Here is a 19,839-nt window from a genome sequence, read left to right on the forward strand (position 1 = left end):
AGCGTCTGATATCCACCAGGATATGGCCAATACTTTAGGTGAATTTGTCCCTTCATATGCCACCAACAACAGATGGTTGTAAGAAGTCATGAATGACAGGGAGAGTGTTGTTGTAGGTTAACTGAGTCAGAGAGACCATTAAGTTTTAAAATAAAGGAAAACGTTATTCTTATACTTGATATGATCATGCAAGATCGACGTGGGCATATCACAAGAATAAGCAAATCATATTCTGAAAAATGAACTTGATTTATCAAACATTTCAAAGTAGTATGAACGTCACTTGGCCGAACTTTGTGCCCCTGAATTCATGACTCAGAGGCCATCGTCCTGGGGAGTATAGAATCACCTCCTCTAAATTTCACAGGGCTGCCTTGAAAAACTCCCTAAATTTTTGGAAGAGTACATAGGATCACCCCTTAAATTGCCGAATTTAAAAATTTGGTATGGTGGTATAGGACTGGAGTATGTAATTCTGTAAGTTAGGATAGTCCATCTCGTTCTCTTTCATGGATAAAAAAATGCCAAAACTGTAAATTTCGGAGATTTTGACCAATTCTCTTACATGAAGGCTTACAACCTTAATGGTTATATGTTTGAGTATAGGGGTCTATTCTCTACTACTCATGCTACTTTCAATTTGACGGGTCCGGCATCTGCTGACTCTTGAACTAAATCACACTCCATACACAACGTCACTGAAGAATCTGAAACTTTTTAAAAGTGATACAGTTTTCTGTCGCGATTCATCACTATGGACGAATGCTGAGTTCATCACTATCAACCAGAAGCCAACAACAATCCAAATAGTGTAAGCACCTTTCATCTGCCACTGGAAAGATGACATAGGTCGCCCCTTCCGCAGAAAAGTAATTGCGTAAGTATTTTGGGAATGTTTAATGTGTGGTATTGATTGATTATCTTCGGAGGGATCACACCATCACACGACAATATCTTACTGTTCTTGTGAAAAATTTCAGAGCTCACATGCGACAAATCAGGCCTTAAATATTAACAGACGAGTTCTCTTCACTATGATAATGTTTCAGACAACACCTTAGCAGTTACCATGGTAACTATTCATGAATGTGTATTTGAACTCGTTCCACATCCACCCTTTTACCTGATTTGGTTCCCTTAGACTCCGATAAGTAAAAATAGCTTTACCTGGGAAAGGTTTTTGCAAGTGATACGTCGTTACAGCTGTGAAGGAGTTCTTTTGGTCACATTCTAAATATATTTTTTTTTTTTAAACTGGGATAACTTGCACCGCTGGAACAAGTGTGTTAAGTGAAGGTATTATCAAATATGTACCTCTTACAGCTTCCTGAAGGTTCAAAACAATTAAAACCTTCTAGTCATTCCTCAAACATCCAAAATCGTTCCTTGTTTCCTTACTTTTCTTAATATATTCTCACCTTCGTTGATCATTGATTTTTTAACACTTATCTTTTCAGTAGTTTTGAGAGCTAACGAACACAAATTTTCCTGTATATTAATGTTATATTCCTTTGCAATATCGGTATAATTGGGACAATAATGGCTCAGTAATGGAGCGTTCACCGGTACATTGTGAAGATCTAGATTCGATCCCAGCTCGCGCCAAATGGACGTCGTAGTTGGCAAACACTATGCATTGGTTTTCTCGGGATTCTCCCGTTTTATACGACTTTCTTCATTCCAGCATTTCATTCACTCTTTTCATCACCGTCTCCTTTATCTTTCACAGCATAGTCGTAGGACGTAAAACTGAAACGTATATGGGCTATTTGTTGCTACTCGTCTGTTTTCTTGAATGACCTTATTAATGTCACTATGAGATGTGTAAAATCACCATTGCACGTTATAATGGACTACTGTATTCAACACAAACTGAAAACTCTACTGAACTATGTGGTTTTATTATTCACAAAGAACTAACGTTCATGCATCTAGTAAAAAGTGCTTAAAGAATAGACTAGGATAGATTTCTAATTGCGTTTTTTGTTTTGATTTGAATTTGCTGAATCCAATGATAGTACTTCTAAACATACCCGTCAACGAGCCACAAAAAAAAATTATGTCAAATTTGGGACATACCTAAATATAAGTACTCCAACTTTGAGGTCATTTTCCCTGTGACTTCCTGATTGGACATATTTAAAAATAGTTCCATTAGATTCAGCATCTTCAAGTTATTGTAGTATAGAAAAAAAAAACAAAATTACAAATTTAGACAAGCACTTTTTACTACTAACATGACCATTAATTTTTTTTTTTTTTTTTGAAATCACTGAGCCTAACCTTCAAGCCACACCAAATCTATGACCTGGGTCCGTGCAAATTTCTAGCTTAACCATACTATCATGAACTGACTGAAGAATTTTGTTTCTCCAATGTCATTACCTGGCAGGCTTTGAACAATTCTATTTTTAAGGAAAGTTCGGGTTACTTAATGCACGGTATTCCTGATATACTTAATTTTCCATTTGGAACAACGATTATTTGGTTAATATTTCTAGGTTCTGACCTTGCTGCAGAGACAGTAGCTGCTATGGCGGCCACAGCTATTGCCTTCCAAGACGAAAGTGAATCTTCTTCTGGTTCATACTCCGCTATACTTTTGGATCACGCCAAGCAGCTTTTTGACTTCGCTATAAACCACAAAGGCAAATACTCAGATTCCATCGATGTTGCTGCTGACTTCTATGAGTAAGTATTTAAATAAATTTGAGTACCGATAATTAGACTTTTTGTAACTCTATGTCCTGTATTATCCATGCCAGGGAAAGAAGAACGGACTGCTAATAAAATGCAATACCTTCCAGGCGCGCATTTGAAGTTATTTAAAGTGGAAATTATGTATGTGCTACAATAATTGAAGCACACTTTTTTCTTCGCTGCTTCACATGAGTTCTAAGTAATGAGACTCAATTGTTTGTAACACCTTCGCCTTAGTCCTAGAGTTTGATTCAAGGATTGACTCGAAAGAATAAAATAAAAATTGAATCCGAGTCGGATAAACCTATCTGGAGATTCGGAGCTAAAAATATACGTGCCCCCTGCTGACTTCGCTTAATACATTTCTGTGAAAGTATAGTAGGAACGTTAAGGGACTATGTTTCGTATTTTTGGCGTATTTCATCTTATGATGATGATTGTATCTTGTATGATTCTTTTTAGACAGCCAGCTGAGATTTTGTTCAGAGTGAAGGCCCTCGTTCACCTGGAGGTCAGAGGCTACAGCCACCCTAAGCCCCTCCATTAATCCGGCCCTGCCGCAGAAGCAAAGTTAGCAGCTCTCCAGAGATTGAATCGAGGCAAAGTCATAAAAAAAAGATTTCTCCAGAGTACGGTGTAAAGGAAGTAACCGTAGGAAACTGGTGTAGCGATTCTTCAAAGAACTCAGTACGCTATTTAAAATCGCACTCAGTTAACTCTTTGCTGATGGACTTTCAAATTTTTTTGCCAGTAGACGGTTTTTTTTCAAAAACTTGTTGAAAACAATTCGTTTCAGTTATTTTTCTTTTAAAGACATTTCTAAAATCTAACAATCTACAAATATTTCAAGAGATACATAACTTATTATACATATAATAATTGTTCTAACATTTGGAACTTTTTCATAAACACTTTTTGGGGAAGAAAAATAATACGGCATTGTACTAGAACTTTTGTACAGGTATTGACAATGCATAATACAGAAATAATTGATGCAAAGTATCTTAAAAATGAATTTATCACTTTCATTGTAGTAGAAAATTAACGGAACCGAAATCCTCGTGAAGAAGTTCCAAAATCTGATCACTCGAAATTTCTCGATTCCGTTCTCAACAGTACAAACATGAATACGACACGTTTTCAGTATACTTCTACGTTTGTTTTGGATTGCACGCCGAAGTTTTCTCAGAGTCTCAGAGTATCGTTCCGCATTGATGGTTTCACCCCTGAGTTTGAAGCCAACCAGCAAAATCCCCTTTCCTGTCCCAAAACACTGTGCACACGAGTTTTTGTGCTGATATTGTAGGTTTGAACTTTTGCTTTGCGGTGCAACGATATTGCGTAAATTTTTCTAAAGATTAGATCATTGATAATCTCTGTAATCTATGATTTATTAACGAGGAGCAGAAAGTGCTGAAATTGCGAAAAATTCCCACCACGACGTTGCCAACAACAGGATTCAGGAAATTGTATGAAATTTTGCACCGAAATAAAATATATAAATGCCATTCCTTTATGAGATATACTTGTATTGCATTCTAATATTTACAAAGCAAAATATTTACAGAACATTTCACATTTACAGCTTGAATTCTTGGATTTTAAATTCTACTGCTTTTAAAATGTCATACGTGCCTTTTCATGGTTTATCTTGAATTGTTGTAAACTCAGTGTATTTTCTGATAACTCTCCTTTTGACTTCTGCTAGTCTAAAATTCCTTTCACCATCGACGTCATTTTCATGGCAGTTTCCGTTTGAATCTCTAGTAAAACAGAAATCATCGTATGGACATCAGTAGTAGAAAAGTAAACTTGGCTACTGTAGTGTCTATGAAAGGCTTCCTAAGAACACCTAAGAGCTCCTAAGAACAGTAACTAAGATGCAAATGCAAATATAACGATCGTTTATAGAAAAGTGAAAGGGCAGTTACTAAGATACGTGGTAGACACACCTGAAATATGTAAACAAATCCTTGTTTGTGATTGGGTAAAATTGGAAAATGTAAACAAATCCTTATCTCTGATTCGTCGAACGTCTGTCCACAATATTTAAAGGGAACTTCTGGAAATATTTATATCTTTAATTTGTTTTATATAAGTATGTTTTCCTAACAGTTTTCCAATAACTATTTTCTTACAGTTTTAATCTTGCAGGCAATCTTACAGTTAGACGTGATAATACAATTATTGCCTGGGACATGTTCCTTCGTACTCTCTCTAACGACGACCGTGCACACATATAATACCGATAACTGAAAATGCTATTGTCATCCATTACTTTGTATTTTCCCCTAAAACAACTTGAGTTTTCGTGGTTGTTTTTATTAGTCGAAATGCTTATTGTAATGATGGCAACATCGTACAACATTTTTTTGCGCAATTTCCAATTTTGTTCCCTGCACATTAAGGCTTTATCTGTATCAGCAGATAAAGGAGTGAAAGTTTGCGCAATTTCAGTACACCCTTGCTTTGTGGGAGGTGTTGTGGGCCGCCTCATAACAGCAATTACCACGTAACCGCAATCTTTTATAAATAAATCGAAGCTCTTCAGAATTTATAGGTACTTCTATCCTTAATATGGAAAGGAGTTAATAATTATTAAATTATTATATTTATTGTAACAGCTCTTCTAATTACACGGATGAACTTGTTTGGGCAGCCGCTTGGCTATTTAAAGCCACTAGTGACCAGACTTACCTAAACCAGGCGGAGAGTATGTACAGTGATTTTGGCCTTGATTACAGAGCATCAGAATTCTCTTGGGATGACAAGATAGTTGGAGCACAAGTAAGTTAAGGTGGAAGGAAATTTTACGTTTATTATATAGTGTCGAGTACTTATATGAGCGGTTTAGGCGAACATAATGTTAAGCGCCATTTCCTGTAAAATTGAGTTATTAGATGGAATGGATTATGATTGATCCACACAAGAATATCTAAGCGGTTTCATTTCGGAAGTGTACCTGCAGAAAGCAGGGAAATCTTGTTTGGTATGTGTCATTGCATGTAAATTGCATGGCAATAGTCAATGAACATCTCTAGTTTATTCGAAAAATAAAATGTGACATAGTATTGTGTTATCCCGAGCCACTCATATATCGAGATATTTTTTAGATATTTTGTTTCTGTAAGTAGATATAAGTTCAAAATTGTATCTATATATGTAATTAAGAAATTATTTTTAAAAATGTGCGTGTTCTTCTTTCTCTAGACAATTTCATTAGTTTCTTAAAGCTACAGTTAAGTGTGTAGATTTCCTCACACAAATATTTGCACTACAGTGTTATTTTTCTTTCTTTAATTACTGAAAAGAGTATTCCCTGAATTAGGTAAATCTGATGATATATTATTTCTTTTATTGCTTCAGATAAACTGGTATCTACTTTTGAAGATGATATAAGTAATCTATAGATAGTTAATTCAGAAACTACAGTAAATTTTGCAGTTCTTTCTGCGATTTTGTATTTAACATTTCAGACTACGCTATCATCAATCTTGTAATTCTTTCTGCAGTTTTGTATTTAACTTTTGTGTATATGGTAGAAAATTACCAAAGTATCTGAAGTGTTCTTTGTAAACCTATATTTTTAATTAGGTAAATTAAAAATATTCTAGGTAGCAAATATAACTTAGTATTTTCCTTGCGCTATACCTTGCTACATCACTTGGAATCAATCCTTCAACAAATGCAGTTGAAATATTATTTACATTTACTATCGACAGTAGTGACATCGTGCATCGTAGTTGCAAAGCTTTTGTTTCCACCACAGTCCACGGCAACTTTCTCACTTCTTCGCCGATTAGTATTTGATAATGTAGTGAAGACAGGTATTCATACTATATGTTTCGTAATTTATTCAGGAAGTGCCATGGGTATTATGTTGGGAATAATACCACCTAATATCGCCTTCTTGTCGCACAACTTTTTAAATTCCAGATTCGTGAATTCCTATTGTGGGTTCTTAAATGTGTTTATGCCAATTTAGTTCTATAATCCTCAAATATTTTTTTGATAATAAAATCTTACCTCTCTGTCTAAACATATTACGACGACTCTCTTGCACTTAATTATAATTCCTGATATTTATTTTTCCTTCCTTATTCTCTATTCTTAATTAAATGCAATTCGTATACCACCCACATTTATATTTTCCATTTTATTGTAGGTTCGTGAACTTGAATAGTAGTGTCTTAGTTTCTTTGTCATTCCTGTTTACTTCGTTTTCTCTTTTAATGTCTAAAATACACCGTTATTATTACTGTCATATAACTGAATGTATCCTTTTCGTTTGTCTCAAGCTGTATTTCGCTCGTTAAAGATTTATTTCCATACTTAGTTTATGTATTGTTGTAGAAGTTTTCCCTTGCTATCTTTCTATTTCCATTGAATTTACTGTCAAATATACATTATTCAAATATCTCTATTCGTTTAATTTCCTCTTCTCACCATGATGTCTATTGTATATTTCCCTACTTTTATCGATTTCCCTTCCAAATTTGTGGTTCAATTTTCTACACATTATTTTGCATCTTCAGTGCAACTGTTTCCATACTTTTCTTTCAGTACTTTTCCAAACTTTCCTTTATACCGCATGTCTCTTCTTTACTATACCGTACCTTACTCGCAAAGTCCAAAATACTTTCACAAGTATTTAGTTCTTGTGTTTACTTCCTCTCAACTCATATAATTTTATTCGAAGTTTGAAACAAATATTTTTACTTTCATATCTTTAAATTTTCCAGTGTCTAACTTGTTGTCCTCTGCTCTCTTACTGATACATCTTCAGCAAAGTACATGATCTGACAATTTGTGAGTTTTTTCTTTTCTTTCTTAGCATTAGCATCCATTATAATTTTCTATTATACTAGTGGGCTCATGCTACAAATTTACAAGTTTCCATACTCACATGTCGTTTGGTTTCCTCTTTGTCTTGATATAGCAATTATATGTTTTAATACTTCTGTACTATTTAATTACATGTAGTCTTTCGCTACTTCCCTTGTTTTGCTTCCATTATAACACGGTACTCAGAAGTCAAATCCTCCTCAAAAGGCAAGTTCCATGTAAGTAGATAACAATGTAATAATACACAGTAAAAAATGATTGTGTTAACTCAGTTTTAACACAGAGCAGTGGTTCCAGCATGACTACCACTATGCGGTGTTAGTTCAACACAGACACCGCGGTGTTGACGTTTAACACAGAGGGTGTGTTACATCTTTAACACAAAACCGGTGTTAAATTCGATCTGTGTTAGTATTTTCGGTGTTGATTCGACACCATGTCAGGGTCGGTAGTGTGGAGAAAAGTATTGAGTGTTACTTGTGGCAGTGTTGTGCCAACACGAAGAAAGTAACACAGTGTGTAGTGAGTTAATTATTTTGTGTTAATAGGGTCTATTACACCATGTCAAGTATCAATATAACACAGTTCCTGTGTTACTTCAACATCATTTTCTTATTATTTCAACACACAATTTGTGTCATAATTCAAGGTCAAAGCCGTATAAGTAACACCGTTTTAGTGTTAATTCAACACTTCCTGTGTTAAAATTCAAGGTCAGACCACTAAATTAACACAGTTTTTGGTATTAGTTCGACTCCACTTCTGTGCTACTACGACACCTATTTCGGTGTTGTATTAACTCCGTGTGTGGTATTGATGTAACCATTTTTGTGTTGGAAAACCATGTGGTGTGCATGCTTACGCTTACCGAAGATACTAATTTTAAAATAAGAATAGTAAACTACAGAACACTTCATGTAGAAAATATTAATAAAACTTTTTGTCGTCCTCCCCAACATTTATTGTGAAATATTTATGGTGAGTAACACAACCTTTACCAACATCTTGTTCAAGAATGAAAGGAAATTCTTACCTATATCTTTATAATATGTTTGCCTCTTAATCGTGATTCTACTTGTTTTTCGCCATTTTTGAAGCACAGTCCCCGGTGAGCTCTAGTGCTGACTGGTGAGCTCTAGTGCAGTGTAGAGTGACACAGTCATACGATGTTGATTGTCGCTGTTGACATATTTCTTCAGAAATATTATCTAAAACAATCGAAAACACATTGCGAGGTTTGCATGTTGAAATTTTGAGTATACCTGGATTTGTTTAAGTATTTCTTTCTACTGTGTTTGTCTGTAGCTTCAATTCATAAGCCTTTATAATTAGATGCTTAACATATTTGGCAATCACGCAGAAAACAACAACACAGGCTGTGTGTCATTTCAACAACCGGCATTTGACACACAACTCCAAATGGAGAGTGAGTTGTTCTAATTACCTATTTGTGTTATATTTTAACACAATCGTGTTAACACATAGGCATGTCGTTGAAATAACACAACGATTTTTTACAGTGTACTTCTTAACAACATATCTAATAATTATTTGTTCTTCCTATTCCTTTGTTTCCTTTATATTGGTACTTTCACCCTTCATTTATTTTCTCTTCTACACAAAACTTCGAGGGGGGTATAAAACTAAGATATTATTATAAGTGATAAAAATGTAATACAGATTATGTAATAATTTATAAAGGTGCCAATTCAACGGTCTATGTCTATTCTATGTTTTACTGTTAAATCATGGAGATGGCTGATATGAATCGTGTATCCTTGAGTTTACCACAATCAGTGGCGTATTTACGATTTTGTTTCTGGGGGGGCTTTTCTAACTTTCGGGGGGACTTTGCCTGAAAATGTGAAAATTCTGCAAGATATTTCATATACTTTACTATAGTAAGTAAGATTTCGGGGGGGGGATTAAGCCCGGAAGCCCACCCCTAAATACGCCACTGACCACAACTGAAACCTTTAGGTAGTGGTGAAAATAGCTTGTGTTACGTGTGTTTAATTAATTCTACTTATAATTAATTCTACTTTTCGTTTTTAAGTTTTCGAGTTTTTTCAGCTGCAAGTACCCCGCACGACACAGGATTGTCAAAATCATATGTACGGAAGTGATGTTTTTCACTAACCAATCACCGCAATTGAAAAAGCTGCATACAACGTTCATATCAATATACAGTACAGTATATATTAAGTGGTGTAATGTTATTAACTTTAGTGAACTCCACACTGGGAATCTGTAACAATAACGTAAAAATTCCTAATAATATAAGTACTGAAATGTAATAATAACTGTAGATACGAAAGGACTACATTTTAAAAAGTCCGGTTTTATTTCAACTGAACAGAATGCTATAACTATGATACATAATATTTCAAATTTTTATATTTCGCATTATATCATGTTAAAATAGCTTATCTACTTTAAGTGTTTGGTTCAGTGTTTTACGAATTTGTTTAGAACGTTTCAATCAAAAATTTGTTACGTATCTACAGTACTATTCAGTCTTCCATTTTAAAGCATTATTTGCAATTTTCTTTCAAAGGTTCTTTTGGCTGAATTGACAGGCAAAAGTAAATACAAAAGTTTTGTTGAAGACTTTTGTGACCATATGATGAACAAGCAGGAAAGAACACCTAAAGGATTAGTTTTCATTAGCGAGTGGGGATCCCTTGGACATGCTAGCAATATTGCTTTCATATGTTTAGAGGTAAGTGGTCTGTATTTCTGTATCTATTCCTTGACATTTTCAGTGAGATTAGGAACAGACTGCCCTTGGATTATTAGTTTAGGGAGAATGTCGTACATTCGTTTTAAAGAACGGTTATTTAACGAGACTTTAAAAATTCTACAATATTATTGGTATTTAAAGGTGATTATTTGTTGAAGAATGACATATAAACATATTACAAATTGATATATCTTGTTCAGCTGAACAAAATGATGTACGAGGAATGTAAATGTTCCTGCGTAGTTCTTGAGAAAATGGAAAATGCTAATTTCTTTGTAATCTAAAACTTGTTGTACGAGAGAGAACCATGCTACTTTTGGGGTGAAACTGATGTTGAAGTAGCCTATGCTCTTTATTAAACTCTTCACTATTGCCCAGGCCCGTGCTGGCCCACCGGGACACCAGGACGTGTCCCGGTGCGCCCTCCGAAACATCACAGTATAAATAAAGGTACAAGTTTTCAGTAATAAATTTTAACAGTTTTATTGGTAAAGAACCCGTGAAAGGTAGAGTGTGCCCTTTACATTAGACGCCCTTGCAAAACCCCATCGAAGATGAACGATTTTATTCACTCTTCCGTACACCACCGTCCTGTACAATGAATACATATAGTTACAGTTGGTAAAAAAACCCATGAAAGGTACAGTGCGCCCTTTACATAAGGCACCCTACGAAACATCACATTACAGATACGTGGTTTTAGCTATCCTGTATACTAGATTTGTATAATAAATTCAAATAGCGACTTAATAAAGAACCTGTGAAGGATACAAGGCGCCCTTTACATAAGATGCCCTGCGAAATATCACATTATATATTTTTTAAAAATTTTATTTTTCTGTATTTCAGTTTTGTATTATAAATTCATACAGTTGCTATTAGCAGAGAACAGGTAAAGAGTATAATCACTTACAAAAATATTATAAAGTTATGTAGCTATAAAACAAAACAATGTGATACATCGAGAATAGTTCGGATAGTCAAACGTACGATGCATTCATGAAATACTACATTGACATTAGTTTCTAATTTACAATTTTTACGCAGCGAAACTTTCACAGTCTTGTTACGCATCCATATATCCAAGCACATTGATTGTTCCTGTGTGTTTTAAAGGAGTATTCGGATAATCACTACCTATTGTATTTCTAAAATATACCTATATTAATTTTTGTGAAATGTGGTCTTCCTGCCAGCACGACATGGCGCGTCCTCAGGTTGTGGATCGAGGAGAAGGCCTCTAGATTTAGAGGTTAGCTGCAAATATACTGAATAAGCAGTAGCGAACAGACGGCAAGGGGTGATCCTCCAGCTTGGGGATTTGATGTGGGGCTAACAACCTCATATGTAAAAGAAGACTTGTTCAGATATATTCGCAGAATCCTCGGATTAGAACTGATAACTTGGCACGAACTCAGCAAAGTAAAATCGACATGAGATTTGGAACATTTAATATAAGAAGTCTTTTTAGGGCAGGCGCGTTAAAAATTGTAACGAATGAGTTTAGAAATAGAGGATGGACCTTGTGAGATATTAGGATGTTAGATGAGATAGTTGTTTTACGGGGAACGAATTAAAAATTACCAACTAGGAACATGGTTTTCCGTTCACAAACGAATAATATCAGCAATTACATGGGTTGAATTTGTTAATGATAGATTTTCTTTTACTTCTCTTAAGGGTCGGTAGTGTAATATTCTTGTTTTAAATGCACATGTCCAACAGAAAATAACGATGACGATTTTTTTTTAAAGACAGTTTTTATGAAAGAATAGAATGCGTATTTGATCATCTCCCGCATTACCATATGAAAATTCTGTTAGGCGGTTCCAATGCGAAGGTAGAAGGAGATGGTATTTTCAAACCGATTATAGGGAATACATTTCTACATAAGGAAGGTTGTAGCAACGGCATTAGACTCGTGAACTTTGCAACATCCAGAAACCTTATTGTGAAGATCACAAAATTCCCACATCGTGACATTCATAAATATACTTGAATTCATCAGATGAAAAAACACTTAATCAAACTGATCACGTTTTAGTAGACAGAAGAAAACGGTCTAGTACAACTGATGTTCGGCCGTTCAGAGGAACTGATTCTGATACTGATTACCACATGGAAGCAGCGATAATAAGAGAGAGACTATCGTTGAATAAAGGAAATATTCAATATCTGAAAACGGAGAGGTTTAATTTAAAGATGTTAGAGGAGAGCCAGATTGAAGTGTCGAATAGATTCTCGGTTTTAGAAGGTTCGGAGTGCACTAATGTTCAGGATACTTGGTTGAAGTTAGAGATAACATTAAAATTTCAGCAAAAGAAATATTGGGGAACGCAGAAATACATAGGAACATACCATGGTTCAAGCAGGAATGCACTAAAGTAGTACAGAAGAGAAAATAGAAGAAACAGCTTTGGATACAAAATCCGAGCGAAATAACTACATAAAATTTTATTGTCATCTGGCGGAAAACTTCCAAAATTTTAGAACAAAAAAACGCGATTTTTGAACGCTAAAATTAATTAACTTAAAGATAATAGAAAAACAAAAACATTCGGGACATTTATAAATGCATCAACGAACTTAAGAAAGGGAATCAACCTCGTGCTTATATATTAAAGAAAGCCAATAGAACAGTTCTTACTGATCAGAATAGCATCTTAAATAGATGGAAAGATTTCTTTGACGATTTGCTTAACACATAACCAGAAACTAATGTTCGTGGAGAAAGTGAAATGCACACAGCATAACCGTATATTCCAGAACCTAACCAGACGGAAATATAAATCGCTATTAAAAAATTAAAGAAACACACATCTCCGGGTGTAGACGAAATCCTGTCTGACTTAATCTTAGCTGGAAGGGAAAAAATGTAGAGCAAGATACACAAACTCATTCTTCTTATCTGGAACAAGGAGGAATTACCACAAAAGTGAAAAGAATCAATCATTGTTCCAGTTCAGAAGAAAAGCAACAAAACTGTTTGTAATAATTATTGAGACATTTCTCTTCTGTCAATATCCAATAAATCATCTTAAACATTCTATTAGCAAGATTGACTCCATACGCAGATGAACTTATTGGAGATTATCAGAGCGAATTTAGGTCAAACCGATCAACTATCGACCAGATATTTACCATTTGACTAATACTTGAAAAGAAATGGGAATACAATATCCTGGCACATCAGTTATTGACTTTAGACTCGGATATGAGGGAAACATTTACAACTTGTTTAAAGAATTTGGAATACCGAAAAAGGAAAATTAATTAAGATATGTTTAAATGAATCCCAAAATAAGATTCGAGTAGAGAAATTCTTGTTCACGAGCTTCCACCTTGAGAATGGCCTGAAACAAGGAGATGCGTTGTCGCCATTATTATTTAACTTTGTTCTGGAGAACATTCTATAGAAAATCAAAGACAGCAATCAGGTCCTAGAGCGGAATTGTATTTACCAGTTTGTGGCGTATGCTGATGATGTAAATTTAATAGGGGATGAGAACAATAGAAAGGAATGCAGAAATCTTAATTAACGCTTGCAGAGATATGGGCTTAGAAGTAAATGCAGAGAAAACTAAATACATGAAAATTTGTCGGGATGGTAATACTGCATTATATGGATGCGTTAAAATACCAAATACTTACTTACCAAAATATTTACTTTCGACAAAGTGTATACTTTCAAATATCTAGGATCATTATTAACAGACCAAAACCATAATGACTACGAAATTTGATGTCAACTGAATGTAGGGATTTTGTATTATCATTCAGTTAAAAATATTTTGTTGTCGCGAATTCTGTTCAGGAATTTGCAGTTTAAATATAAAACGATAATCATACTTGTTCTGCTGTATGGTTGCGAAATATGGTCACTGCCTCTGAGGGAAAATAACAGACTGAACGTACTTGAAAACAAGATTCTTGGAAATATTCGGACTCCAAGAGGAACGAGAATGGGGAATGGCGGAAACTTCATAACGAGGAAGTGCATAATTTATACGTTCACCAAACATTGTTAGGGTTATCAAGTCTAGGAGTTTTAGGTGAGCAGGTCATATAGCTAGAATGGAAGAAATTAGAAAAGCTTTCAAAGTTCTAACTGGAAATCCAAATAGGAAAACGACCAATAGGAAGACCGGGCTCAGATGTGAGGACAATATTAAAATGATTCTCGCAGAGATTGGAATATAAAGTAGAAACTGGGTCCAGTTGACTAAGGACAGAAATCAATGGAGAGCTTTTGTAAACGCGGCACTGAACCTCCTGTGTCCATAGGCCATAGAGCTGTATTAAGTTGTTGATATATTTAGCTTCTTTTTATTTGACAGAGATGTTATTAAGGAACTAAAAGTTTGTCTCTAGTAAAGAGGATTTCGATTCGAGGTTTCCACAAATTAGCTATTTACGTTAATACTAAAACAAATTTGGTGGTGATTTTGATAGAAAATGACACCCATACTTTCTTTCAAAGTACAGGGTGTTTATAAAAGAACTACGGGGATTTAAAAATTCATATCTTATAGAATATCTTCATATAGCTTTAATTCATATCTCACGATAAAAGAGAGCAAAATTTAGTTAATTTCTCTGAAACGACTAGCTCAAAAAGTTTTAGTCATACTAATTGGAAATGTTTTTATCAACAGGTGGCAGCGCTGCGGAGCGTTGACCTTGAGACGACGTAGCGGCTGCGGTAGTCAGTGAATCAGTGCCGTGCCGTGTGGATTGTTGCGTTTCGCGCTATGGTGACGCCACAACAAAAGGCTCAATGTGTTATTTGGCTAAGTCTGAAACTAAGTCTGTTGTGTGCCGTGCCACTCACGGGGCTCATGTTGAACTTTATTAAATTGTTAAAACAAACGTGAAAATGTAAGCTTTCCAATCATGTATAACACATGTATGTACGTTTTTTTTTACTTATTTTGCCTCAAAACCCCGGAGTTCTTTTATAGACACAGTATATATATATATATATATATATATATATATATATATATATATATATATATATATATATATATATATATTCCCGTTTGTATGGGCGCCCTTTTAGTAGATTTGTCCACCGCCCTCATGAGTATCCCAGCACGGGCATGCTATTGCCCTATAGTCACAGCGCACTGCGAGCTTATTGGCTGATGCCATACGCCAATTCGGGTGACGCGGACTATAGCAAGATAACAGTATGGTGAATGAGATATAGCTAATAATGTAATTAGTTCTTAGATTTAGGACGCTTCCTACCAAGGGCGCCGATCCTGGGAAAGGCCGAGGGGGCCCTCTCCCCAAAGCTCATGTGGGCCCCCTATTGTATTTATGAATATACAATATTTGGCATAATATGAGTGCAATTTGTCTTAACATCTTCATATATATATATACCTTTTGCATCTGAATGCCCACCCCCTCAAATTTACAGAGAAATCCGTGCCCTTGCTTCCTGCGCGTTTGTATTACAGGGTTATGTCGTTCATTCTTCCTGAATAGTCGAATTTGCGATTATCGTTTGTTTCATGACTGTTTTTTTTATTACAATCACAATGTTAGCTGACTAAGTACTCCTTAGTCATGATCGTTTATTTGGTATATGTAACTCGATTGTCTTATTTAAAAATCTAGGTTCCAGATCTACCACTTCTGGCGATGTTTCTAATGATACAATTTTGTATCTTGTTATGGTAGTCCTCAATAGTATACGGAGAGGATTTTAACTCTCCATGAGCAAGATCTTATAAAAAAAATAAACATTTCCTAATACGAAGGGTTGAAAAGAACAGTGATGTGACATTGTTGTACTTTTGAGCAGAGTTAAAAGTGGATCTGAAGAGATAGGGGGACGCGTGACGCCACGCCGTCTCCTGTACCTATCTTTGCCCATTATTATAATATTTTAGAAAGTGGGGGGACGCCATATATATTTTCTGGAAGTGGAGGGACGGCGTCCCTCGTTTCCCTCCTCACTTTTACCCCTGCTTTTGAGATATAAGCAATTGTATACTTTCTGACCCCTTCAGAATTCAGGAGAATCACGTATTCTGTTTAAACAAATACATATTGAATAGTTCCAATGCTTTGCTATTATATTCTAAAACCAAAAAATGTGTTTATATATGTAGTGTTCAAAGATATACGCAATGTAATTGTTTTCCATGTCACTGACATCACTGTTCCGCAAACATTTCCGCTCATTGTTGTTCAATAAACACGAGTATTTACATTTCCATGATTATTTCTTGAACTTTGATGCTACAGTAATCAACGTTTTACTATCATTGTACCTGAAATATCAGAACCTGGTGAAAGAGATCAATTCCCAAGGACTTGTCAGAAACAACATTTATTCCGCAAAAATACAAAGGAAAGAAAACACTTGCCTGCTTAAGGCTTTGATTCATTTTCTGATGCCGCACTTCCTGACATCACGGTATCTGGGTTTTCGATGCTTTCGTGTTTTAAGTGGATAAGTAAAAATCATGGTAGACTGGAGGAGTATATGGCAAAAGAGACATAAGGTCTTGGAATTTTTCTGCACTAATAGAAACACTGGTGTTTTGAAACTGCGTCAGTTTGTTGGGTGGATTTGCTGGCCGTCCACGAATGTTCCGTTTCCAGTTCACTGTGTGAAAGCCCGCAAATCCATTCATTGATCGAAAAGCTGTATGGAGCGTGTTTCTTCAAATTTCATCCACCGAATATTTAGCCAGTCTATCTTAGTTCCATCTGCATTAGGATCATACTCTGGATCATTATCAGTATTTTCCAGCTCTCCTCTAAAGCTAAATCAATTGCATACTCGTTTTACATCCATCACTACAACACTCAAGCTTTCAGAACGATCTCTGTGTAGCTTACAACACTTTTGCTCTGACAGCAAGCACGTTTTCTATCAATGTTAGTTAACACATTCGAAAATAGAGGGCAGCATATTGCAGATATCACTTACAATACGTGTCTTAAAAGGACAGGAGATGGAGCGCCTTAGATGAAATTTTGCATTCACCACTGTTAGCCCTCAAAATAATTGAATACGATTTAGGCATTTTTCTGATTTTTATTCGATTAGAAGATTCAGAGTTTTGTTTCAGAGCTTGCAGAGAAAACCACTCCATCATTTTCGATAGAAAGAATACCGTGATATTGAAATTCTACAGCCCACAGCAAAAGTAACTATTCCCCGATGCTATGACTCTCTTAGGTCGGGCCCAGTACTTTTGTTGGTATTACAAATGCCTGAAGAGATACAACCCAACTTGCACGTAACATTTCAACCAGGCGACGACAGCTGCTAAACCTATGGAGTTGATTTCTCAATTTAAAATTAATCTCTATTGCCTTTCACACGTGTAGCAAAAGGTGATAGAGATGGGGAGAGATTACATTTAAAGAATGTAACAGGTCTTCTTATATGCATAAACCCGGGTACGAATTATAATACTCATTGTCAGATGGTATACACTCTGTAAGTAGTAAGTCAGAATATTTTGTGGATTCTTCAAAAATGTATTACCGTCAATTAAAATATTATTTAAGAAAAGAATAAGTTCGTTATTAATGTTGTTAATAGTCTTTAGTACATTTGTTTATTACCTATTTTGAGAATTTTCTTTTCGAGCTAACTGTAGCTGTTAATAAATGACTGAATGCTAATAATATGTTTGACTACAAACTACCACATTTTTCAAACTACAGGCGGCAAATAAACTGAATATCAAGAAAGACCTATACATAGAGTTTGCTAAGAGTCAAATTGATTATGCCTTGGGATCCACAGGCAGGAGTTTTGTTGTGGGATACGGAGAGAATCCACCTACTCACGAACAACATGCAGCTGCGTAAGTAATACAAATTGCTTTATTCTTATTTTAACATCCCAATATTCTATTCTGTTCGCTAATAAATATTACAGATTTACTTAGAATGAAAATAAGAAATGATTAATGTAAAGGATCAAGTGTAAAGCATTCTGATATTGAGAGTAACTAACTTACGCTTCGTCTAGCACAAGCAGAAGTTCAAACTAACCTCTATATGAACAAAGTAGATTTAGTTTATTTGAAACTAAACCATGAAATAAGGTTTTGCCGGTTCAACTCACTGGATCTATCGATTGGTATATGTATTATATTTTTTCCATTCAAAGTTTTTTCCCGTTAAACGCTAATAATAGTAGTAATATTCAAGAACGTACTGAGTAGTTGTAGATTGTAACGGTAATGGAAGACCTAGTAACAAATTTTACTTTACACTGAAACTAGGTATATTTTATGGACAGTGTAGGATTAAACTTACTATAACATTTTTCTGAACATGCATTTGAAGGTTTACTATTCCTTTACTGTTATTTTCAGTTCTTGCCCTGATCCTCCAGCCACCTGCGATTGGGATACTTTTCATGGTGATCAACCGAACTACCACGTGTTATACGGTGCTTTAGTCGGAGGTCCTGATAAGAATGACGACTACAAGGACGTCAGGGGTAACTACGTAGGGAACGAAGTGGCCTGTGACTACAACGCTGGATTCCAAGGTGCACTTGCTGCCCTCACCGCTCTCAAAGTTAAGGGACAAATTTAAGAATTGTTTGTATAATACTTACATAATTAAAAATAAAACTGTTATAAGTTAACCTTTGCGTTATTACAATAATCAGGTATTCTTTCAGTATTTCATTTGCTGCAACTGAGAAGCTTCCATGTTCCACGGTCTTCCTCTAACTTCTTCATCTCCACGTACGATTTTTATGTTCTGATATCGTCCATCAATTTTAACTTCTTTCGCCACTTCCTCTCTTTCTTGCCCGTACCCTCTAGCTCTTCTCTCATGATACAGTTCCATATTAATAAATATCCCAGCCAGTTTCCTTCCTCTTCTCAATAATACCTAAAACTTTTTTTTTTGTCCCCCACCATTTTTAACACCCTCTCAATCCTTTTTCTCTCCACCCAGGTAAGTTTCCGATCTTCTTGACACCAACATTTCGAAAGCTTACAGTCATTTTTCATTATCTTTGTGTAAGGTTCATTTTCTGTTCCATACAGTATAGTACTCGGTAATGAAAATATTACAAAAATTTTAAGTCCAAATTACTAACAAACTCTTGTCTCCTGTGCTTATGCATTCAGAAACACACGTCTCAATCGACTAAGTACTCCAGGTGTTCAATCCCACGCGCCCTCTTCCTCTTCTTCCTCTAGGAAAACGCTCCTTGTGGTATCTATGGAAATTGTCAATCACAGCAGTAGGTTTTGTGCTTCCCAAAGTCTGTAATTCGGACATAGAGCTCTAAAAACTACTGACACAAATGAGTATTATTCAATGATTAATTTTATTTTGTTTCCCAGAAATTGCAAGCAAATGTTCCAGGTGTATCATTTGGTCAGAACAGAAGGTTTAATTCCCCGCTCCCTTGAGTTTAATAAACACATATTGTTTGATCAAATGCATAGCAAAATACTGATATTAAAATTCTTATGTCGGCGGAGAACCTCCTCCTTCCCCCTTTCCCTTACTAAATATTCAATGACGCTGCTTTTAGGAATACA

At 35.3% G+C, this 19,839-nt stretch overlaps 1 protein-coding gene across 5 annotated transcripts in view; it reads left to right on the forward strand.

Annotated features, from left to right (window-relative positions):
* LOC145683939 (endoglucanase G-like) overlaps positions 1–18,923 on the forward strand; it is an 81,239-nt gene extending 62,316 nt beyond the window's left edge. For all 5 annotated transcript variants that reach the window (XM_081755639.1, XM_081755637.1, XM_081755638.1 and 2 more), the window contains 5 exons: positions 2,502–2,691; positions 5,325–5,487; positions 10,103–10,267; positions 17,987–18,129; positions 18,646–18,923. In XM_081755639.1, coding sequence (XP_081611765.1) covers positions 2,502–2,691; positions 5,325–5,487; positions 10,103–10,267; positions 17,987–18,129; positions 18,646–18,871 — 887 coding nt within the window. In that variant the 3' untranslated portion in view covers positions 18,872–18,923. The remainder of the gene's footprint in view (positions 1–2,501; positions 2,692–5,324; positions 5,488–10,102; positions 10,268–17,986; positions 18,130–18,645) is intronic.
* The last annotated feature ends 916 nt before the right edge of the window (positions 18,924–19,839 follow it).

Source organism: Thermobia domestica, chromosome 4, assembly GCF_964235325.1.
Source record: "Thermobia domestica chromosome 4, izTheDome1.hap1.1, whole genome shotgun sequence".
Classification (NCBI taxonomy): domain Eukaryota; kingdom Metazoa; phylum Arthropoda; class Insecta; order Zygentoma; family Lepismatidae; genus Thermobia; species Thermobia domestica.